A 17,618-nucleotide genomic window follows, 5' to 3' on the forward strand; every position below is an offset into this window, starting at 1 on the left:
ACTACAGTGCTTGCCATTATTAGAGACTTTTTAATAAGAAAACCATATCAGATGTTACTTTGCAATAATGCTATGATTTATACTACTGCAACTGAAGCAACTCAGTACTGAGAAATTAGTATTTTTTAGAAACTTGATGATATTAAATGCCTATTAATAATTACTAATTAAATATGAGGAAGAATCTTTTGTGTGTGACATAGTATGTTCCATTCAGTCATGCCTAACTTTGCATACAGAAATGTATACCGCCGTAACACACAGGCCATATATCATTCCATATTTAGAGTTTAGTTCTTAGAACTTGCTTTTAAACCTTGAGGCTGGATTTTGCGCCTCATTGTAGGAATTTTAACAATAAAAAATATTATGGCAAAAGTCTGACGTATTAATGCCCAGCACATATAATTTCTTCTCTTTTTCTCTTGTCTTTCCTTCTCTTCTACAACTTCCATATTGTGAATCCCTTTCACCTTGTGAATTTTAATTCTTCCTAGCACAGAAAAAATAACTACAGCCAGTGCTAAGAGATCTATTTCCCTTTGCCAAAGTATGTGAAATGTATTGCAAGGCCTTTTTTTTCTCATAGGGAACACAGGCTTCCCTGCAGTCCTGCCCAGGAGCATGAAATTCTTGTAACATCATGCTAAGGTGGCTCAAAATTCCAGACTCTTATCTCAAACTACTCCAGAATTGCAGATATTCTGAGTCCTGGGGCCCTCTTCTGGCAAATTTGTCTGAACTGATAATTAGCTGGGAAATTAGCTGTTCTGTCTTGATAAGCAGCTGCCTAAATTTGTCATGTCCCTCTGAAAACTTCCATATACTGTTAAGATATTTCTAATAAACTTTTGGCTTCCATTTGTGACAGAAAAGATCTGTGGAAGTTAAAAAGAGGAAGATGAGTACATGGCTCAATGTGGTAGTTTGGATTTAGCACAAGTTCTTCACTGTTAATGATAGGCAGTGCAGATAACTGTCATATTTTACCTTAGCTGGTTTGTTTCAGAAAAACAAAATTAATCTCTGCCATAGTCTTTCAGTTATTTCATTCCCTATTGCAAGACAAGCTCCAAATGTGTCATGCTTTGTTTCTAGAATCTGATAACCACAGTACAGGAACAAAAAATAGCAGCACAGTTTTCCCTGCAATTTCCAAGGAAAGAGACAAAACCTGATTTGTTCAGATGAAATTTCCCTTAACAACAGCTGAACTGCTGAGGATTTACCTGCTATCTTCCTAGTAAATATCCTCTGGGAAATTGAAGTATGATTTTTTCCTAGGCTTTTCCGCATTGCTTTTCCTATTTTCTTGATAGTTCTTTTTCTGAGTGTGTCTGTTCATATCACATGTACAATAATTTAGCAAACTATGTAATTCATTTTGGTCCATGGGAAGAAGCTTTTAAATTAATATATTAGGGAGCCTTGTTCTCAATGGAAGACTGGGTATCTCCGCTCTTTCCTATGTTTTTTTTACTTTACTCACATACAGTTATCAATTTATTCACTCTACATTGAATTGATGTAGAATTGTTTTAGAGGAAATGTTTTTTCACAAACATAACCTCTGCAGTAGGCAAAAAAACTAAACAGCATAGAGAATGAGTTCTGCTGCCTGTACAGGAGACATTTAACAGAGACCATGACCTTTAAAAAAAAAATAATTAAAACATAAAGAAAAAAAAAAGAATATAGAAAGATGGGAATATGTGTTGTGAATATGTGGATACCCTGTGGCTAACTATGTATCTGGTGAACTAAAATTATCTTTTTTTGCCCTATAGGTTTCTTAAGTACTGGAGACCAAGCTGCAAAAGGCAATTATGGATTGCTTGACCAAATCCAAGCTCTACGTTGGATTGAAGAAAACATTGGATCTTTTGGAGGGGACCCAAAAAGAGTTACTATTTTTGGATCTGGGGCAGGAGCTTCCTGTGTCAGTCTCTTGACACTCTCTCACTATTCAGAAGGTAATGATACTCTGTAAAAAAGCACTTCTTAAAAAAATACTCAAAACCTCACAGTGTGGTGTAATGATATTGGCCATGTCAGGTAGGCTGAATTAGAATGACATGAGATCTATAATTCTTCTGAAATACCTACTAGCTAGTATTCTGGATTTCTGGCAGTCGGTGTAAATATTTGGATATGAAAAACCCACACAGAGTTCTTGAGATTTTGGTAAGTGTTTGAGCTGTGGGATTTTTACCTTCAACACCTCTCCCTCTAAAAAAACACCCCAAGAATGTACAGCACCAGTATTGAACCATAAATATTCCTGGTAATAAGACCAAATCTACAAAGAATATGTTAAAGAAGACAAGACAAAAATATCTGTGATATTTGTAAGTCGATGCTTCTTTCTATCACATTAAAACAGAAATCTAAAAAGGAGAAGGCAGACAGAAGGCTAAACTCTATCAAGCAGATGCAGCAGGGCAACTGGTAAACACAACCAATTTGGAAATACATTGAGATTTTTCAGTCAATTAATACAAATGGAATCATAGAATTGTTTAGACTGGAAAATACCTTTAAGATCAATTCCAAACATTAAACAAGCTTCAGTGAATAACTGTTGAGTAATGGCTATGCCAAAATCAAGCAGATGGAAGCATGTAAATCTTAACTAATTACATCACTGACATTCTCTGGCATGTATAATAAGTAATTATCACAAAGGTATACCAACCACAAAAAATGTGTCCTATAAGTGCTTCAAAATCTTTAAGTGTTTTTGTATCTCTTGCTGGCTTTGTTATTTCAAGAGCTTGAGAGTAAAAACCGTGTGCAGAAAAGGCCCAGAGATTTTAGTTTAAGTATATAAGAGGCCATTTTAACGATCTTACCAGGAAAAACTAAATGGAGCAGATTCACTGGTAAGCTCAGTGGCTTTTCAATGCTCTGACACAAAGAAGCTCTTCAGACTGGGTCTTTCATCTGTCATCTTTATGTTGATATATATAAAGCAATCAGAAAGTACTATTGAATTTCATCTTACGGTCCTCTGAAAAATGTGAATATATTTTAGTTCAACATATAGGTAGTGCTAATACACACACACAAAGTGATAATAATTTTAATAAAAGAAAGATGGTAAAGAAAAAAAATGTCAGAGTAGAAGACTCAAGCCTATTAATTTTAGCAGAGATTTTTTAAAATTATATGATATGTGGCTTCTGTGAAGAAAATGAGAGTCTGTAATTTTAATTTGACCTTTAAACTAATGAAGACCACATTTATGAAAGTCATTACTGTGGCAAAGAGCATCTAATTGCTTGTAGCTGCCTCTCCTTTAAAGAATTTTTTACAGATCTGCCACTGTGATAAAACTTCCATTAAAGATACAAGAAAACTGCAGTACAAGCATGAGTTTTATTCTTGAAACTGTAACCTGAAATCTTCAAGCTTTATGTGTGTGAACATCAAGAACAAGAAGCCTTTTAGAGATACTATAGCAAAGGAGCAGTGAGTAGAATATATGGAAATTTGAATTGAAATGTAGGTATATATGTCCTTTAGTTCTTGTATAATTGAAGCTTTCTTTGCTTAGTGAAATCTACTTTTAATTTTTTTTTTTTTTTAAATTTACATGTATAATTATGTTTGTATTTCAACAATTTGCGCCTGCAGGTTTGTTCCAAAAGGCGATCATACAGAGTGGAACAGCCCTGTCCAGCTGGGCAGTGAACTATCAGCCTGCCAAGTACACTCGGATATTGGCAGATAAAGTGGGTTGCGACATGCTGGATACCACTGATTTGGTTGAATGTCTGCGTAATAAGAACTACAAAGAACTCATTCAACAGACCATCACTCCGGCCACATACCACATTGCCTTCGGGCCTGTGATAGATGGAGACGTGATTCCAGATGACCCACAGATTCTCATGGAGCAAGGGGAATTCCTTAACTATGATATAATGCTGGGTGTGAATCAAGGGGAAGGCTTAAAATTTGTGGATGGAATTGTAGACAATGAAGATGGTGTTTCCCCCAATGACTTTGACTTTTCTGTCTCAAATTTTGTGGACAATCTATACGGCTATCCAGAAGGGAAAGATACACTGCGAGAGACCATTAAATTCATGTACACTGATTGGGCAGACAAAGAAAACCCTGAAACAAGACGGAAGACCCTTGTTGCTCTTTTTACAGACCACCAGTGGGTTGCACCAGCCGTTGCTACTGCTGACCTGCATGCCCAGTATGGATCTCCAACATATTTCTATGCATTTTACCACCATTGCCAAAGTGAAATGAAACCCAGCTGGGCTGATTCAGCTCATGGTGACGAAGTCCCTTATGTGTTTGGGATTCCTATGATTGGCCCCACAGAACTGTTTAACTGCAACTTCTCCAAGAATGATGTCATGCTCAGTGCAGTAGTTATGACATACTGGACTAACTTTGCAAAAACTGGGTAAGTTTGACCCTCAGCATCCCTTTTAGTTGATAACATACTTCTAGTCAGTATGCCATTGCAGTAGCCTCAAACCTAGATCTTGCAGTAGTATTATAGCACTATTTGCATAAGACAGGAAGTAACTGGAGCTTATTCATATCTAATAGATTTTTAATTAGTGTGTTCCCTGAAACTGTTTTCTTTGAGCAGCTTAGTAAGAATAATGCACTGGATTTTTAATTTAAAAAATAGGGCAACTGTAAAGACAAAGAATATCTCATGGAGAAAAGGTATCTAAGACAGGCATTAAAAAATTAGAGGCAGCATGTCTGCTACTTAAAGAAAGGACTGTTAGGCAGCTATCATTAATCTACTGCAAGAGAAAGGAAGTTATAATTTTTTTAAGCGACCTTCACAGGAATAGGAACTCAGGGAGGAATTTGAACAGGAAGGCAGACAATGGAAAGATTTTTTCCTCTGAGGGCTATAACAGCAATAATAAGTACTTGACTGGAATGAAGAAGAGACTCATATAAATTTTGCTTTGAGAAGGTTACAAATGTAAATTAATTCTACTTATGAAACAAAATAAAGACTTTTTTTTTTTTTTTTTTTTTTTCTGAAATGGAGTTGTAAACATCAAGGAAAGAATTCTCAAAGCAGCTTAATCTGTGCGTGCTATTAATAATTTTTGTCTCCTTCCTATAGCATTCCTTTAGAGACTATTGCAGTGTTTTACTTGAACAGCAAAGGCTTTTTTGTTAACCTTGAGTCTTTGGTACTGAATTAAAACAAAGATACTTGTGGCACAAAGGGGCTGTAAATCTTTCCAATGAATGCTTAATGGTAGGATTGGGCTCTGGAAACTGCAGCTTTACTGCACTGCAGTGAATGGTGTGCAGCTATATAAGAAAAATTCAGAGATGCCTAGTGTGAAACACTCAGAGGCTTCAGCAGCTCTTGCAACCTTTAATGAATCCAAATAACTTTCAAGGAAGAGAGATTTTGCAGTCTTAACAAGAACCTCAAGCATGAATTAAGTGAAAACCAATCAAATACTTCAGGTCAATTTACTAGGCAAAACCAAAGCTTTTGTTGCAGTATATTTTTGTCAAATTGGTAGTTTTGCATGCAGAAATCTCACAGTACTTCAACAATAGTGAATGAACTGTGGAATATTTAGATGTATTTGGCAACATGAAGTCATCGGTACTGAGATGGGCAAACTTCAAGATGAAAGTTTGGTTTATGGACAGAGAATGCCACATGCTGGCTGTATTGCACAGATAATTATACTGTCAATATGTCTTTATTTTTATATATGATGTGACACACACACAGAGGACTTCAGGTCCTCACATCACTGGAATTCTGGAGATGCAATATCTCCACAGTCTCATTATTATTTACAATTGCTTTATGACTGTTCCCTATAGAATAAAAGGACATTCTGAAGCAATTTGTTGAGGCTGACAGGGGCTTCTCACAGTCCCAGCTGCCACCATTACTCATAGTTGCAAGCACTTGCCAGCTGTTGCTACTTCAAAGCTAATTTCATCAGGCTGAATACATTATCTCCCAGTTCTTTGCTTATGAACTCATTGTCATACCGCAACTAAAGGCATAACAGGTGCTTTGGAAGAGCCTTTAGTAATCTCTGACAAATTTCTGATGAGACAGGAGTAGGGTATATCTTTTATTACAAACTTGCTCTTTTATAGATGGTGTGAAAGACACACCGTTAAAAATGACCTGTGGCTGTAAAATTTCAGTTTACACAAAGAAGGGAAAAGAGAAACAAAATATACATTACCTTCCTCTGTTGGTTTGGTTTTGGTTTTTTTTGTGGGTTGTTTGTTTGTTTGTTTGTTTGTTTTTTATATTAATTGTTCTGAATATTAGAAGAGAATATTTAGAGGAAAATAATATTTTAAGATTACATTTGGTCTGCACTTGTGATGCCACCAATGGAAAAGGGAAGATTTTAGCACTTCAAGCCTGAAGCAGAAGAGTATGGGGGGACCGTTCTCCTCTCTACCCTCCAGCACACAATCTGAAAGCTAATCAAGTCCTCCAACTCTCAGAAAGATTGCTATGGTTCAAGACTACATTGTTGGGGACTTTGTATTGTGTGTTCTTTCATCTTGTTTTAAACTGATTGTATCCTATCCTTATTCTAATAGAAATCATTCTGATTTGTTTTTTCTCCTGTGGCAACACATATGAAAAAAACTGTTAAATGAAAGATTTTATTATTCCACATTTATTATTCCTTATAGATGAGCCTTGAACATCAAAATTGCAGATTTATTTCATTAATTGTAATGTCTCTGAAACTTTTCCGATCTTGATGACATTCCTCCAGAGGCTGCAGCCAGGTACTCACTGTATAATTATGGCTCAGGTGGTACATAGTTCTGAAGAGCTGTGCTAATCTTTCAACTGACATACTACGCATTGCTAACAAACACACATTGTTTAATGATCCTACTGCCAATGCTGAGTTTGGAGGGCAGGTCAATCTTGCATAATCCCTAGATCTCAAAAGCACAGCACAAGCTGCAGTGCTTTTATTGTGTTTTGTTATGAAGTCAGTTATTGCAGCTAGCAAAAAGAGGGTGACAAAATGTTTAATGGCAAATAGGTCATCCTTGAAATCAATACCTGGAAGCTGTATTTTGTTAATCCTCCATTTTCTACCTTGCTATGACTTTTTTTTTTTTTCTCTCTCTTCATTGTCATAGTAGTTAGTACAGTGCCATGTTTTGGATTTAGTATGAGAATAATGTTGATAACACTGACATTTGTAGTTGTTGCTAAGTGCTATCCTGCATTAAGGATCTTTCGCTTTCCCATGCTCTGTCAGTGAGGGAGTGCACAAGAAGCTGGAAGGGAGCATGGCCAGCACAGGTGACCTGAGCTCTCCAAAGGGGTATTCCCTGCCATAAGATGTCATGCTCAGTATACAGCCTGGGGGGGAATTGACTGGGGTGGCTAGATCAGTGCTTAGGCATCAGTCACCAGATGGTGAGCAATTGCATTGTTCATATCTTCTCCTCTTCTTGTATTTTATTTCTCTCTCTTTAAATTATTTGTTTGTTATTTAGTAATTTTAATTACAATTATTACTTATTATTATTATTCTATTTTAATTTCTTATTCTTATTTTAATTTATTTTAGTTACTAAACTGTTCTGATCTCCAATCACAAGTTTTGCATTTTTTCTCTTCTTATTGTCCTCCCTATCCCACTGAGGGGGAAGTAGTGAGCAAGCAGCTGCATGATGCTTAGTTGCTCGCTGGAGTTAAACCATGATATGCATTAACAGTTGTTTTGGCCTTTTCACAACTGTGTTTCTAACATGCTTCAGAAATAGGAAAATAATGTGTTACAGAGTATAGGTGTGAGAAACCACATTTGGGATACAAAAATAACACAAACATACAGCTTTTGATTCCACTATGCACTTTTGATTCCACTAGGCTGGAGGTTAGGAGGAAGTTTTACACAGAGAGAGTGATTGCCCACTGGAATGGGCTGCCTGAGGAGGTGGGGTCGCCGTCGCTGGGGGTGTTCAGGGCGAGGCTTGACAGGATCCTTGGTTGCATGGTTTAGTTGATTGGGTAGTGTTGGATGATAAGTGGGACATGATGATCTTGAAGGTCTCTTCCAACCTGGTTTATTCTATTCTAAAATCATATGTGAGAGCTTCATCAAGAGGTGCACTTAAAGCTTCAGTCTGCTGGCAGTAGACTATCCTAACTGTAATGGTAGTTACGTATGCTCAAATGTTCCATAAATTAGGCCCATGTTACATCCTTTGCAGATATATCAGCAGCGAGAGAGTGAACAGCACAATGGGATGAGTGCCAGTCCTTCACTCCTCACTCTTGTGAGGAAGGATTTGAAATTTCAGAGTCGATGAAGTCATGCTCTCCTTAGAAGCATCTATTTGATTTCTAGAAATTACCCTCTTTTGAGGTGTTACAATACTCTATTTTGGCTCCCATTCATCCATCTCTTCTAGTGGTGAGAAAAATAAAGACAAAATATTTTCTTTGCAAGCCAGATAAATATTCCTGAATTATTTTACTACCATTGATTGAGATATGCAAAAACTAACTTACTAAGGATGTTTGTGGTTTTTATTGTTTGACTTCCTAGTGGAAACCACAATTAAACTTAAAATGATTAAATGGTATTTTCAAATCAATTCTCTGTGAACTGCTTCTTTTTGGTGTTTTTGTCTGAAGAAATTGCTATCTCCAATAGCCAATCTGTGTTAGTTAAACAAAACAAGCTATTTACAGTTTGCTTTCCTTAGTAGTTATAATAGCTGACTGGGAGCATGGCAACAATGGGACCAAGTGGTAACTGAGTAAAAGAGGCAAAGGAAAATATGCTTGTGTACTGGTGTTTCAGGCAGTAATGGCTGTACCATTAATAGTATAGTGATAGCGTGAAAAATCAGTGGAAGCATGAAGAAATGTAACAGGATAAGAGGCATGGACACGAAACACAGGAGGTTCTATGTTAAAATAAAGAGAAAATTACTCACTTTGAGGGTGGCAGAGCACTGCAATAGGCTGCCCAGAGAGGTTATGGAGTCTGTCTCTGGAGGCATTCAAAACCAAGGCAGATTGGACTAGATGATCTTCAGAGGTCCTTTCCAACCACTATCATTTGGTGATGCTGTGGTTGTGTTACTCTGTGAAATGCATATCGAAAAATCCATACGGAGAAAAGAGGACTGCTGAAAGAAAATAAATGACCAAGATGTCTTTCACTGTCTTGTAGACAGACTCAGTATATATCTGTTAGGACAGTTTTGCTCTCCAGTAAAGCTAGAGAATGACACAAAATACTAGAATACTTTAAGTGCATTAACGTAACAGTTCCATTGCTCTGAGTGATATTGCTGTTTCAGAAGTAGTTAAAAGATGAATGGTGTTTCAACATGTTATATGGAACTCAGGATAAGAGAAAACTACTTCAAATTCTCCATCCTCCTCCTCATGCCAGTATCACCAGATGTGAAATATTCAGTTTCCTGATTTGCTCTCCAGGTCAACTACTAATTCAACTTGTGAAGAGGAATGCATTTTGCTCTTCAGTCAGCATCCATTGCAGACACCTTTATATCATCTGAGTTAAAAAAAAATAAAAATAAAAAGAAATCAATGTTTTGGATGTACTCAGACAAGTATATCTCATGTAGGCCCAGGAGATATGCATAAAATTGCAGTAAACAGCAACATGTTAAATTGAGCAATTGGTAGTGAAAGTGAGGAAAAGAAAAGATAGGTGAAATCAGGTGATTCTGTACATTAATAAAAAAATACCTTAGATATGAGAAGAAAGTTCATTATATGGTCTTCCGTAGTATGGAAGACAAGCTCAAGCATTTCATGTTTGGGTCATTTTGATGGAAAAGTTTTTGTCAAACAGCAGATTTGATAGGAGAAGTGTTTTTATGTACATGTGTGTTATGCCTAACTATAGTACCAGAGAAGTGTTCATTACAGGATAAATTGCTCAACCACCCAAGAAAAAGACAACATTTCATAAGTTGTAACCTTGTGATTGTGCAGATTTTTTCCAGAGTATATAGAAGAAGGGGCAAGGACAATAAAAACCCTTTAATTTATAACCACTGAATATTTTCAGTAAATTATAATTAGTGTCTAAAACCAATACTTGTTTATTCCATTTTCTTATGAAAAAAAGAAAAAAAATACAAACAAAAAACTTTAGATACATAAGCTCCAAATTCAGAAAGAATATTCCCACTATTTATTCAGTTAATAAATGATCAACTCTAGAGCTGATGCCAAAGACACAGTTCTGTTACCCTCATCAAAATATGACTTACCTATAGAGCTGGCTGAATTTTTTCTGTTCCTTGTTTCAGTGGACATCTTCATGCCCACATAGAGCAATGAAAGTAAATACAACACTACCCACTTGAAATGTGTTTGGAGAAGGTGGCAGCGTAACTGGTTGTACTAATAGGTACTGTTAAAAAGGAGAGATGGAGGTAGAGAGTAGAAGAGAGTCAAAGGGAGGTTGATTTTTACTTGTTTTGTGGGTTGTTTGCAAAGGAAGGGAAGGCTAAATAAAAAAGTTTAGTTGTTAAAATCATCATCTGCTGTCATTTTTACAGGGATAATAATAATTTTTTAAAAAGGGAAAAAAAAAAAGACAGTGAATGTCCAGCTTGGCTCATTGAAATCAATGTTTAGCTGCTTCATCACCTGTACTGAATAACAAGTGCAACTCATTTATGTGCCCTAATTTAACTTGTATGTTTTCTGTAGGACCCATCTCAGAGTTATTCATGCTGTGAATCAGAACAGCAAGTGGGGAGAACACAAGATGGATTTTATGCTGTAACTCCTGCGGGATTTTCAATTTCACAAGAAAAAGGCTTTGTGTTTTGCTAATATTTCTGATTATTAATTTACTTTAGAATTTATATGTTGAACCAAAAAGTACTGTAGTAGTATATTGAATTGAGCCTATATCTCCCTCTTTCACTCTATTCTTTAGAGACAAAAATAAATACTTCCTTTTCAAATGCATGTTAGAATAGCTTAAAGCAGAAGAATGCATCTGCTACTGTGCTGCTTGGAAGTGGATATTGTTCCTCCTGCTAGGATGAACATTTACTAAGCAATTAACTTTTTGATCAGAATTAACACTATTTGGCTGATTATTACTACATAAAATTAGAAATAGGTAGGTAGGTAGGTAGATTAGAGAGAGAGATTCAATTAAATAGCCACAGTCCTGGAATCCCTAGTTTATATCTTACTGAGACAGGAAAGGTTAGATACGGGACAATATTTAAAAATCAAACAAACAACCACCCCAAAACCCAAAAAACCACCTAAAACACCATGCATAAGTAAACAAAAGTACCAAAATTGTATAGAAAAATAAATTTTCCTTTCACTCAAAAAAAACCCCCAAGTAAGATAAATTCATTCAAGTAAACAGATGAATACAGGAGTTGTAAAATTGTTCAAGTCAGATTACCACTCTGGTTTGAGAAGTAAGGAGAAGCTCTTTATAAACAGCAAAGGAATACTAAACTAAGTAATCATGCTCATGACCTTTTGAAAATGGAGAAAAAAAAGGAAAAGAAAAAGCTTTAAAGCTGCAACAGTGGGTTTTGATATTCATGTAACATACATATGAGTATAATGGAAGAAAAGGAAGATAGTAGAATCAGTTTCACAGGAAATAAACTAATGCATATGGGAATGAAAAGGAGATTGTAAAGTTCTTGGACTAATGCTCAGAAAATTAATCAGTACTCTCAGTAAAACATGTCACAAACTCCCAGAAAATACTCTTTACTGCAAAAGAAGGTTCATACTCATGCACAAAAAATACTAAATTTAGCAGTTTTGTATGCCTGTATTTTTTCTTTCCAAGAGGAAATCTTATTTATGTAAAATTTAGCAAAATTATGAGGATATATAAACATTAACCATAAAAGTTCTTTTTCCATTGGTTTGGTTTTATTCTGGACCTATAAGAAAAAATGAAAAAAAAAATGGCAAAACTATTTCAATTAAATATTTGAGTTACTATTTTTTAAAAAATTCTCTCTGAATACTGTACTAATGATCTCTACTAATACTACTTAACTACCATAAAACTTGTTGATAACAGCTAATATATTTCTTATTGCTACAAACTGTGACAGAATTTAGGCTCCTTCTCCTACAGTCATTAAATGTAGTCATTTAGTAGAAATGAGCACATAGAATTTTCAAATAGTAAGCTCCTAATGCTTGAAAGATTTGTGACACACAAACACTTCAAAGGCTTTTGCCCACAGTAGATATTTGAACGAATCACACAGAATCACATAGAGTAGTAGGGGACAGAAGAGATCTCTGGGTATTATCTAGTTCAGCACCCCTGCTAAAACAGGTTCACCTAGATCAGGTTGCACAGGAAAACATCCAGGCAGGTTTCAAAAGTCTCCAGAGAAGAAAAGTCCAAAATCTTTCTGGGCAGCCAGTGCTTCAGCACCCTCAAAGTAAAGAAGCTTTTCCTTATGTTTAAGTGGAATTTCCTGTGTCCTAGTTTGTGCCCATTATCTCTTGCCCTACCACTAGGCATCACTGAAAATAGACTGGCCTCATCCTCTTGAGATTCATCCTTTAGATGTTTAGAAGTATTTATAAGATCACTTCTCAGTCTTCTCTTTTCCAGACTAAATAAGCCCAAGTCTCAGCCTCTTCTTGTAAGACAGATGCTCTAGACCTCTCATCATATATGTAATCCTCAGTTGCACTCTCTCCAGTAGTTCCCTGTCTGCCTTGAAATGGGGAGACCAGAACTGGACACAATACTAAAAATATGATTTCACCAGAGCAGAGCAGAGAAGGAGAACCTCCTTCAATCTGCTGGTCACACTCTTGTTAATGCACCCCAGGATACCATTTGCCTTCTTGGCAACAAGAATACACTGCAAGCTCATAGTTTACTTGTCTACCAGAACTCCCAAGTCCCTTGCAGAGCAGCTTTCCAGCAGGTCAACCCCTAACCTGTACTGGTGCATTCCTCCCCAGTTGCAGGACTCTACACTTGCCCTTACTGAACTTCATTAGGTTCCTCTTACCCAACTCTCCAGACTCTCCTGGTCTTGCTGAATTGCATCACAGCCTTCTGGTGTGTCAGCCAACCCTACATGTTTTATGTTAATCAGCAAATGAAGGGATACTAATATCTCAGCAAAGGAACCCATAGAGAAATATGTCCCATTTAAGTAATATACATGGTTTGTGTAAGTTTTTATGGTCACATGGACATGAGACATTGACATAGATATAAGGTGTCCTAACTACTACAGCTTTGGAACTAGTGGTACCTTAAATGACAAATTTAATGTAAAACCTTAGGAGAAGCGGAACCTACAGCTTTACTAAGGGAAAAAGCAGCTAATACCTCTCTAAGACAGTTTTGGAGACTGATACTGAATCACAGAACATTGCATGGTATTTTGAGAGTTGAAACACAAGTCTTTCTCTGTTTTAATGTAAAAATGCATAATGTACTGTACAGGAAGTAATTTTTATTTTATTTATTCACAGCTGTTATTGAGGAATTTTAGGTTTTGGTTTTCAGGTTATGTTAATGATTACATAAGCCATTAATTAAAGGATGAAGGGTTAGTTTTAATGGATTTTGGGGTTTGTTTTGGTTTGTGTTTTAGTTTTTGTTTTGTTTTGTTTTTTTCTTTGGTGGGGGTAGTTTTTGTTGTTTTGTTGTTTGTTTGGGGGTTTTTTTAATTACTATAATGCTGCCTTTTTTCCCCCCTTTTTTGTTATTTTTCCAGAGATCCAAACCAGCCTGTCCCACAGGACACAAAGTTCATCCACACGAAACCCAACCGCTTTGAAGAAGTGGCCTGGTCCAAGTACAATCCCAAAGACCAGCTGTATCTGCATATTGGCCTAAAACCCCGAGTTCGTGATCACTACCGAGCAACAAAAGTTGCTTTCTGGTTGGAGCTTGTACCACATCTGCACAATCTGAATGAAATATTTCAGTATGTTTCCACAACAACTAAAGTCCCCCCTCCTGATATGACCTCATTTCCTTATGTGACACGACGTTCTCCTGGTAAATTGTGGCCAGCAACCAAACGCCCAGCAATGACGCCTGCCAACAATCCCAAGCATTCAAAAGACACCCATAAAACAGCTCCAGAGGATACAACAGTTCTGATAGAAAACAAGCGAGATTACTCCACAGAGTTGAGCGTCACCATTGCTGTGGGGGCATCCTTGCTGTTCCTTAATATTTTAGCATTTGCTGCATTATATTACAAGAAGGACAAACGGCGTCATGAGACTCACAGGCGCCCTAGCCCCCAGAGGAACACAACCAATGATATTGCACACATACAAAATGAGGAGATTATGTCTTTGCAGATGAAACAACTAGAACATGACCATGAGTGTGAATCACTGCAGGCCCATGACACACTGAGACTAACCTGTCCACCTGACTACACACTTACTTTGAGAAGGTCTCCAGATGACATCCCACTAATGACACCCAACACCATAACAATGATTCCAAATACATTAACAGGAATGCAGCCTTTGCATACTTTCAACACCTTCAGTGGAGGACAAAACAGTACAAATCTGCCCCATGGACATTCAACCACTAGGGTATAGCTCAGCCCTTTCCCCTCTACCTTTATGAGCCACTTGGAAGAAAGGAAAAAAAAAAAAAAAAACAAAAAAAAAAGAAAAAAAAAACAAAAAAAAAAGAAAAAAAAAAAAGAGGAAAAAGTTATAATGCCATCCATTGAACGCCTTGTCAAAATCTAAAGTAAAAATCAACTAAAAGAGAAGGATAGTCATTATTTTCTTACTGATCCTTCCCGCAGAAACTCTCTGATGTTGAAGATCAACTACAAACCCTATGAAATGTGAAAAGTGTACATTGGTGTTACAATACTGCTTTAAGATCTCAGCCACTTTGATTCAAAGTTGAGGCCAGAAGAAGTAATTTAAAATGGTGTTTTGAGTGTTACAAGTAAAGCAGAGTCTTCTGGAACACAGAGCCAGTGACTGTACAGGTGTTTTGTTTGGGTTTTTTAATAAACAAAATAATAAAAAATTCTTTATGTGCCATACCATGAATGGCCCTTGTTAAAATGAAGACATCACCGTGGGCTTTTACCCAGCATATGAAGCTGTAATCCAGATGGGGGAAATAGAATTTTATTATTAAAAACAAAAATGAAAAAAAAAGAGGAGGACTGACTATGCAGTAAAAGGCGTATAGTTCTGTGCAAAGAGATGACTTGCCAGCCTGAACAATGTTTAAAGAAACTTTGTAAAAATGTATATAGATGTGAGTTTAAAAACAAACAAACAAACAAACAAACAAAACAACAAACAAAAAAAAAAAGCTTTTATTGATGTTTTCAGTTTGAAAAGAGCTTTTAGAAAGATTGTGCATTCGGTTGTGACCTATATGTATATACATTAGTCATATCACCTCTGTTTCCTCCATGTCCAAAGGAGGAATTTCTTCTTAATTACTAGGGGTAAACAAAAAACATGAGTTTTTTCTAACATGTTTCATTTATATGAGGCCATGGTGTCATGCAGAGGATACAGTTGTCTGTGTGACCTGTGTTTTTCCTCTGACAGGTTACACTAGTGCATGTTAAAGTATTCATAGGACATTGTTGTTCTTTTCTAAAACTTTCTTTTTCTATAATTTAATTTTGTGTTTGCCTTTGTTAAATTGCAACACAGCAATGGATTGGAAAATGGAGAAAAAAATATCATGAAAGACAATATTTGCTATTTCAAGCTTGTTAAACTGAACCAAGAAACCAATAATATATACTCAGAGTCCAGTTTGTAGTTCTTGGTTGTTGTACTACATTAAGAAGAGTTTTGTGCCCTGACAAAAGCAAAGAAAGCCTGTGTTTTGGTCAGCTTTTTCTGAGGAAAATTAACTCTATGTTCACCAGCAGTTGCAGCAGAATCTCAGATGAGAGAGTACTTTCTTACCTTTGCTAAACAAAATAAAACCACAATTTTAAAGTGGGAAAATGGTGGGTTGGTTGGCTGTTTGTTTTTTTAAAGTGTTTAGAAATTATCAACGTGTAGAGAATTTCTCTGCCCAATATCCTGTTTAGTGCTTGGGAGCACACCTGTTAGAAAATACTTCTTTTGCTGATGTATTACACAGCAGTCACATAACTAGTGGACTTTGCAGAGAGAGTAAAAGAGATATTGTAAACAGTTCTGCATCTGAATAAACCCAAAAATCTCAGTGACTGTAACTCTCAGGAAGGGTAAAATTCTTCCCTTCTGCCATTCCTTTACTAGGAAACCAGGGGCCAAGCAGAACTATCAAGCAAAGGAACTTAGCAGTTTGATTCAAACAATTGATAGGAGCATGGAAAGATAGAAGTAAGTTCTCACAGATGAAGATGGATTTATATTTTGTCTTTGAAAGTTACTTCATCATTGAGAGGTAGTAACCAAAGATACTTGAACAGTTTGGTCTGCACTTCAATATGATTATCCCAGATGTATTTCTATTATTAATTCACAAATAAGCTGCATTGGTATCATATGTCCCCTATGTATCTATCGCAAGATGCCTTGTACCTCTTGTCTTCTCTGCTTTCTGTTTTCTAAAAAGAAATTCTTAAAATAGTCGCCCCTACAAATAAAATCAAAGACGAGGTGATTCATGGAGATCTGTTCATCCACACAACTGCTAGTTCTAGCAGGCAATAAAACAGATTCTGAAAGAAAGTTAATGGTATAGTAAAAATGCAACATGTAGCTGATACAGCCTTTAATCTGTAATAAATGTGCTCTAAACCTGACATGGAGGCTCAGGTTGGAATATGATGATGCAGCAGTCTCAAAGTACAGCTAGTAGCAAACTGAAATCTCTCTCTCTTTTTTCCCCTTCACTGATCCATCACATAATATTAATGCTGTCTCAATACCACCACTTATGTAATGCCTCAGCTGAGATGCAGCAGTTCATAACTTGTGCAAAAAAAAATTTAAAAAAAAAAAATTAAAAGATTTAAAGTTAAAAAAAAAAAAAAGGTAATGGTGCTTGGCATCATACGCAGTTGGCTATGTTTGTAATGTGAATTACAGTATTTGTTTAGTACTACCAATTTCTTCTGCTAGCAATATGTACAGTACAGTGTCAGGCTTGTGACATTTGGGTAAAAAAAAAAAGAAAGTTCCTTTAAGTGAAATATTTTAGCTTTTAAAAGTAATTACAATCAAGTTGATTTAATAATTTGATACATCTGGACTGATGTATGATTTATAGAGGAAAGAGATTTATAGGGTCTTCATTGAATTCTATAATAATGATATCAAAATATACTTTACAAACTGTAAAAGAGAAAGAAAAGTACTTTCCCAGGCTTATATTCTTGTCCTAAAGAGGCACACAGGGTTTAATGGTTTCTTCTGTTATTGTTTTGCAATTATTATTTTTTTTTTCCTTAAATAATGATAGAAGATATATATGGCTGGACACATATGTATAAAATTTTCAGCAGCATTTTTAATAATAAAATATCACAGTATTTTCTAATGCTTTGTGCAAAGAACTACGTGTTCATCCTTTTGTGTAGAAAGTCTTTCAGAGGTGTGTTTTCTGCCCATCTCCATTTCA

General features: G+C 36.1%; 1 protein-coding gene across 2 annotated transcripts in view; it reads left to right on the forward strand.

The window, feature by feature from the left end:
* The window catches only part of NLGN4X (neuroligin 4 X-linked), a 175,168-nt gene extending 160,509 nt beyond the window's left edge, over positions 1 to 14,659 (forward strand). For both annotated transcript variants that reach the window (XM_009904350.2, XM_009904351.2), the window contains 3 exons: positions 1,788 to 1,973; positions 3,637 to 4,426; positions 13,765 to 14,659. In XM_009904350.2, the coding sequence (XP_009902652.1) occupies positions 1,788 to 1,973; positions 3,637 to 4,426; positions 13,765 to 14,614 (1,826 nt within the window). In that variant the 3' untranslated portion in view covers positions 14,615 to 14,659. The remainder of the gene's footprint in view (positions 1 to 1,787; positions 1,974 to 3,636; positions 4,427 to 13,764) is intronic.
* Positions 14,660 to 17,618: the final 2,959 nt, after the last annotated feature.

Source organism: Dryobates pubescens, chromosome 10, assembly GCF_014839835.1.
Source record: "Dryobates pubescens isolate bDryPub1 chromosome 10, bDryPub1.pri, whole genome shotgun sequence".
NCBI lineage: Eukaryota > Metazoa > Chordata > Aves > Piciformes > Picidae > Dryobates > Dryobates pubescens.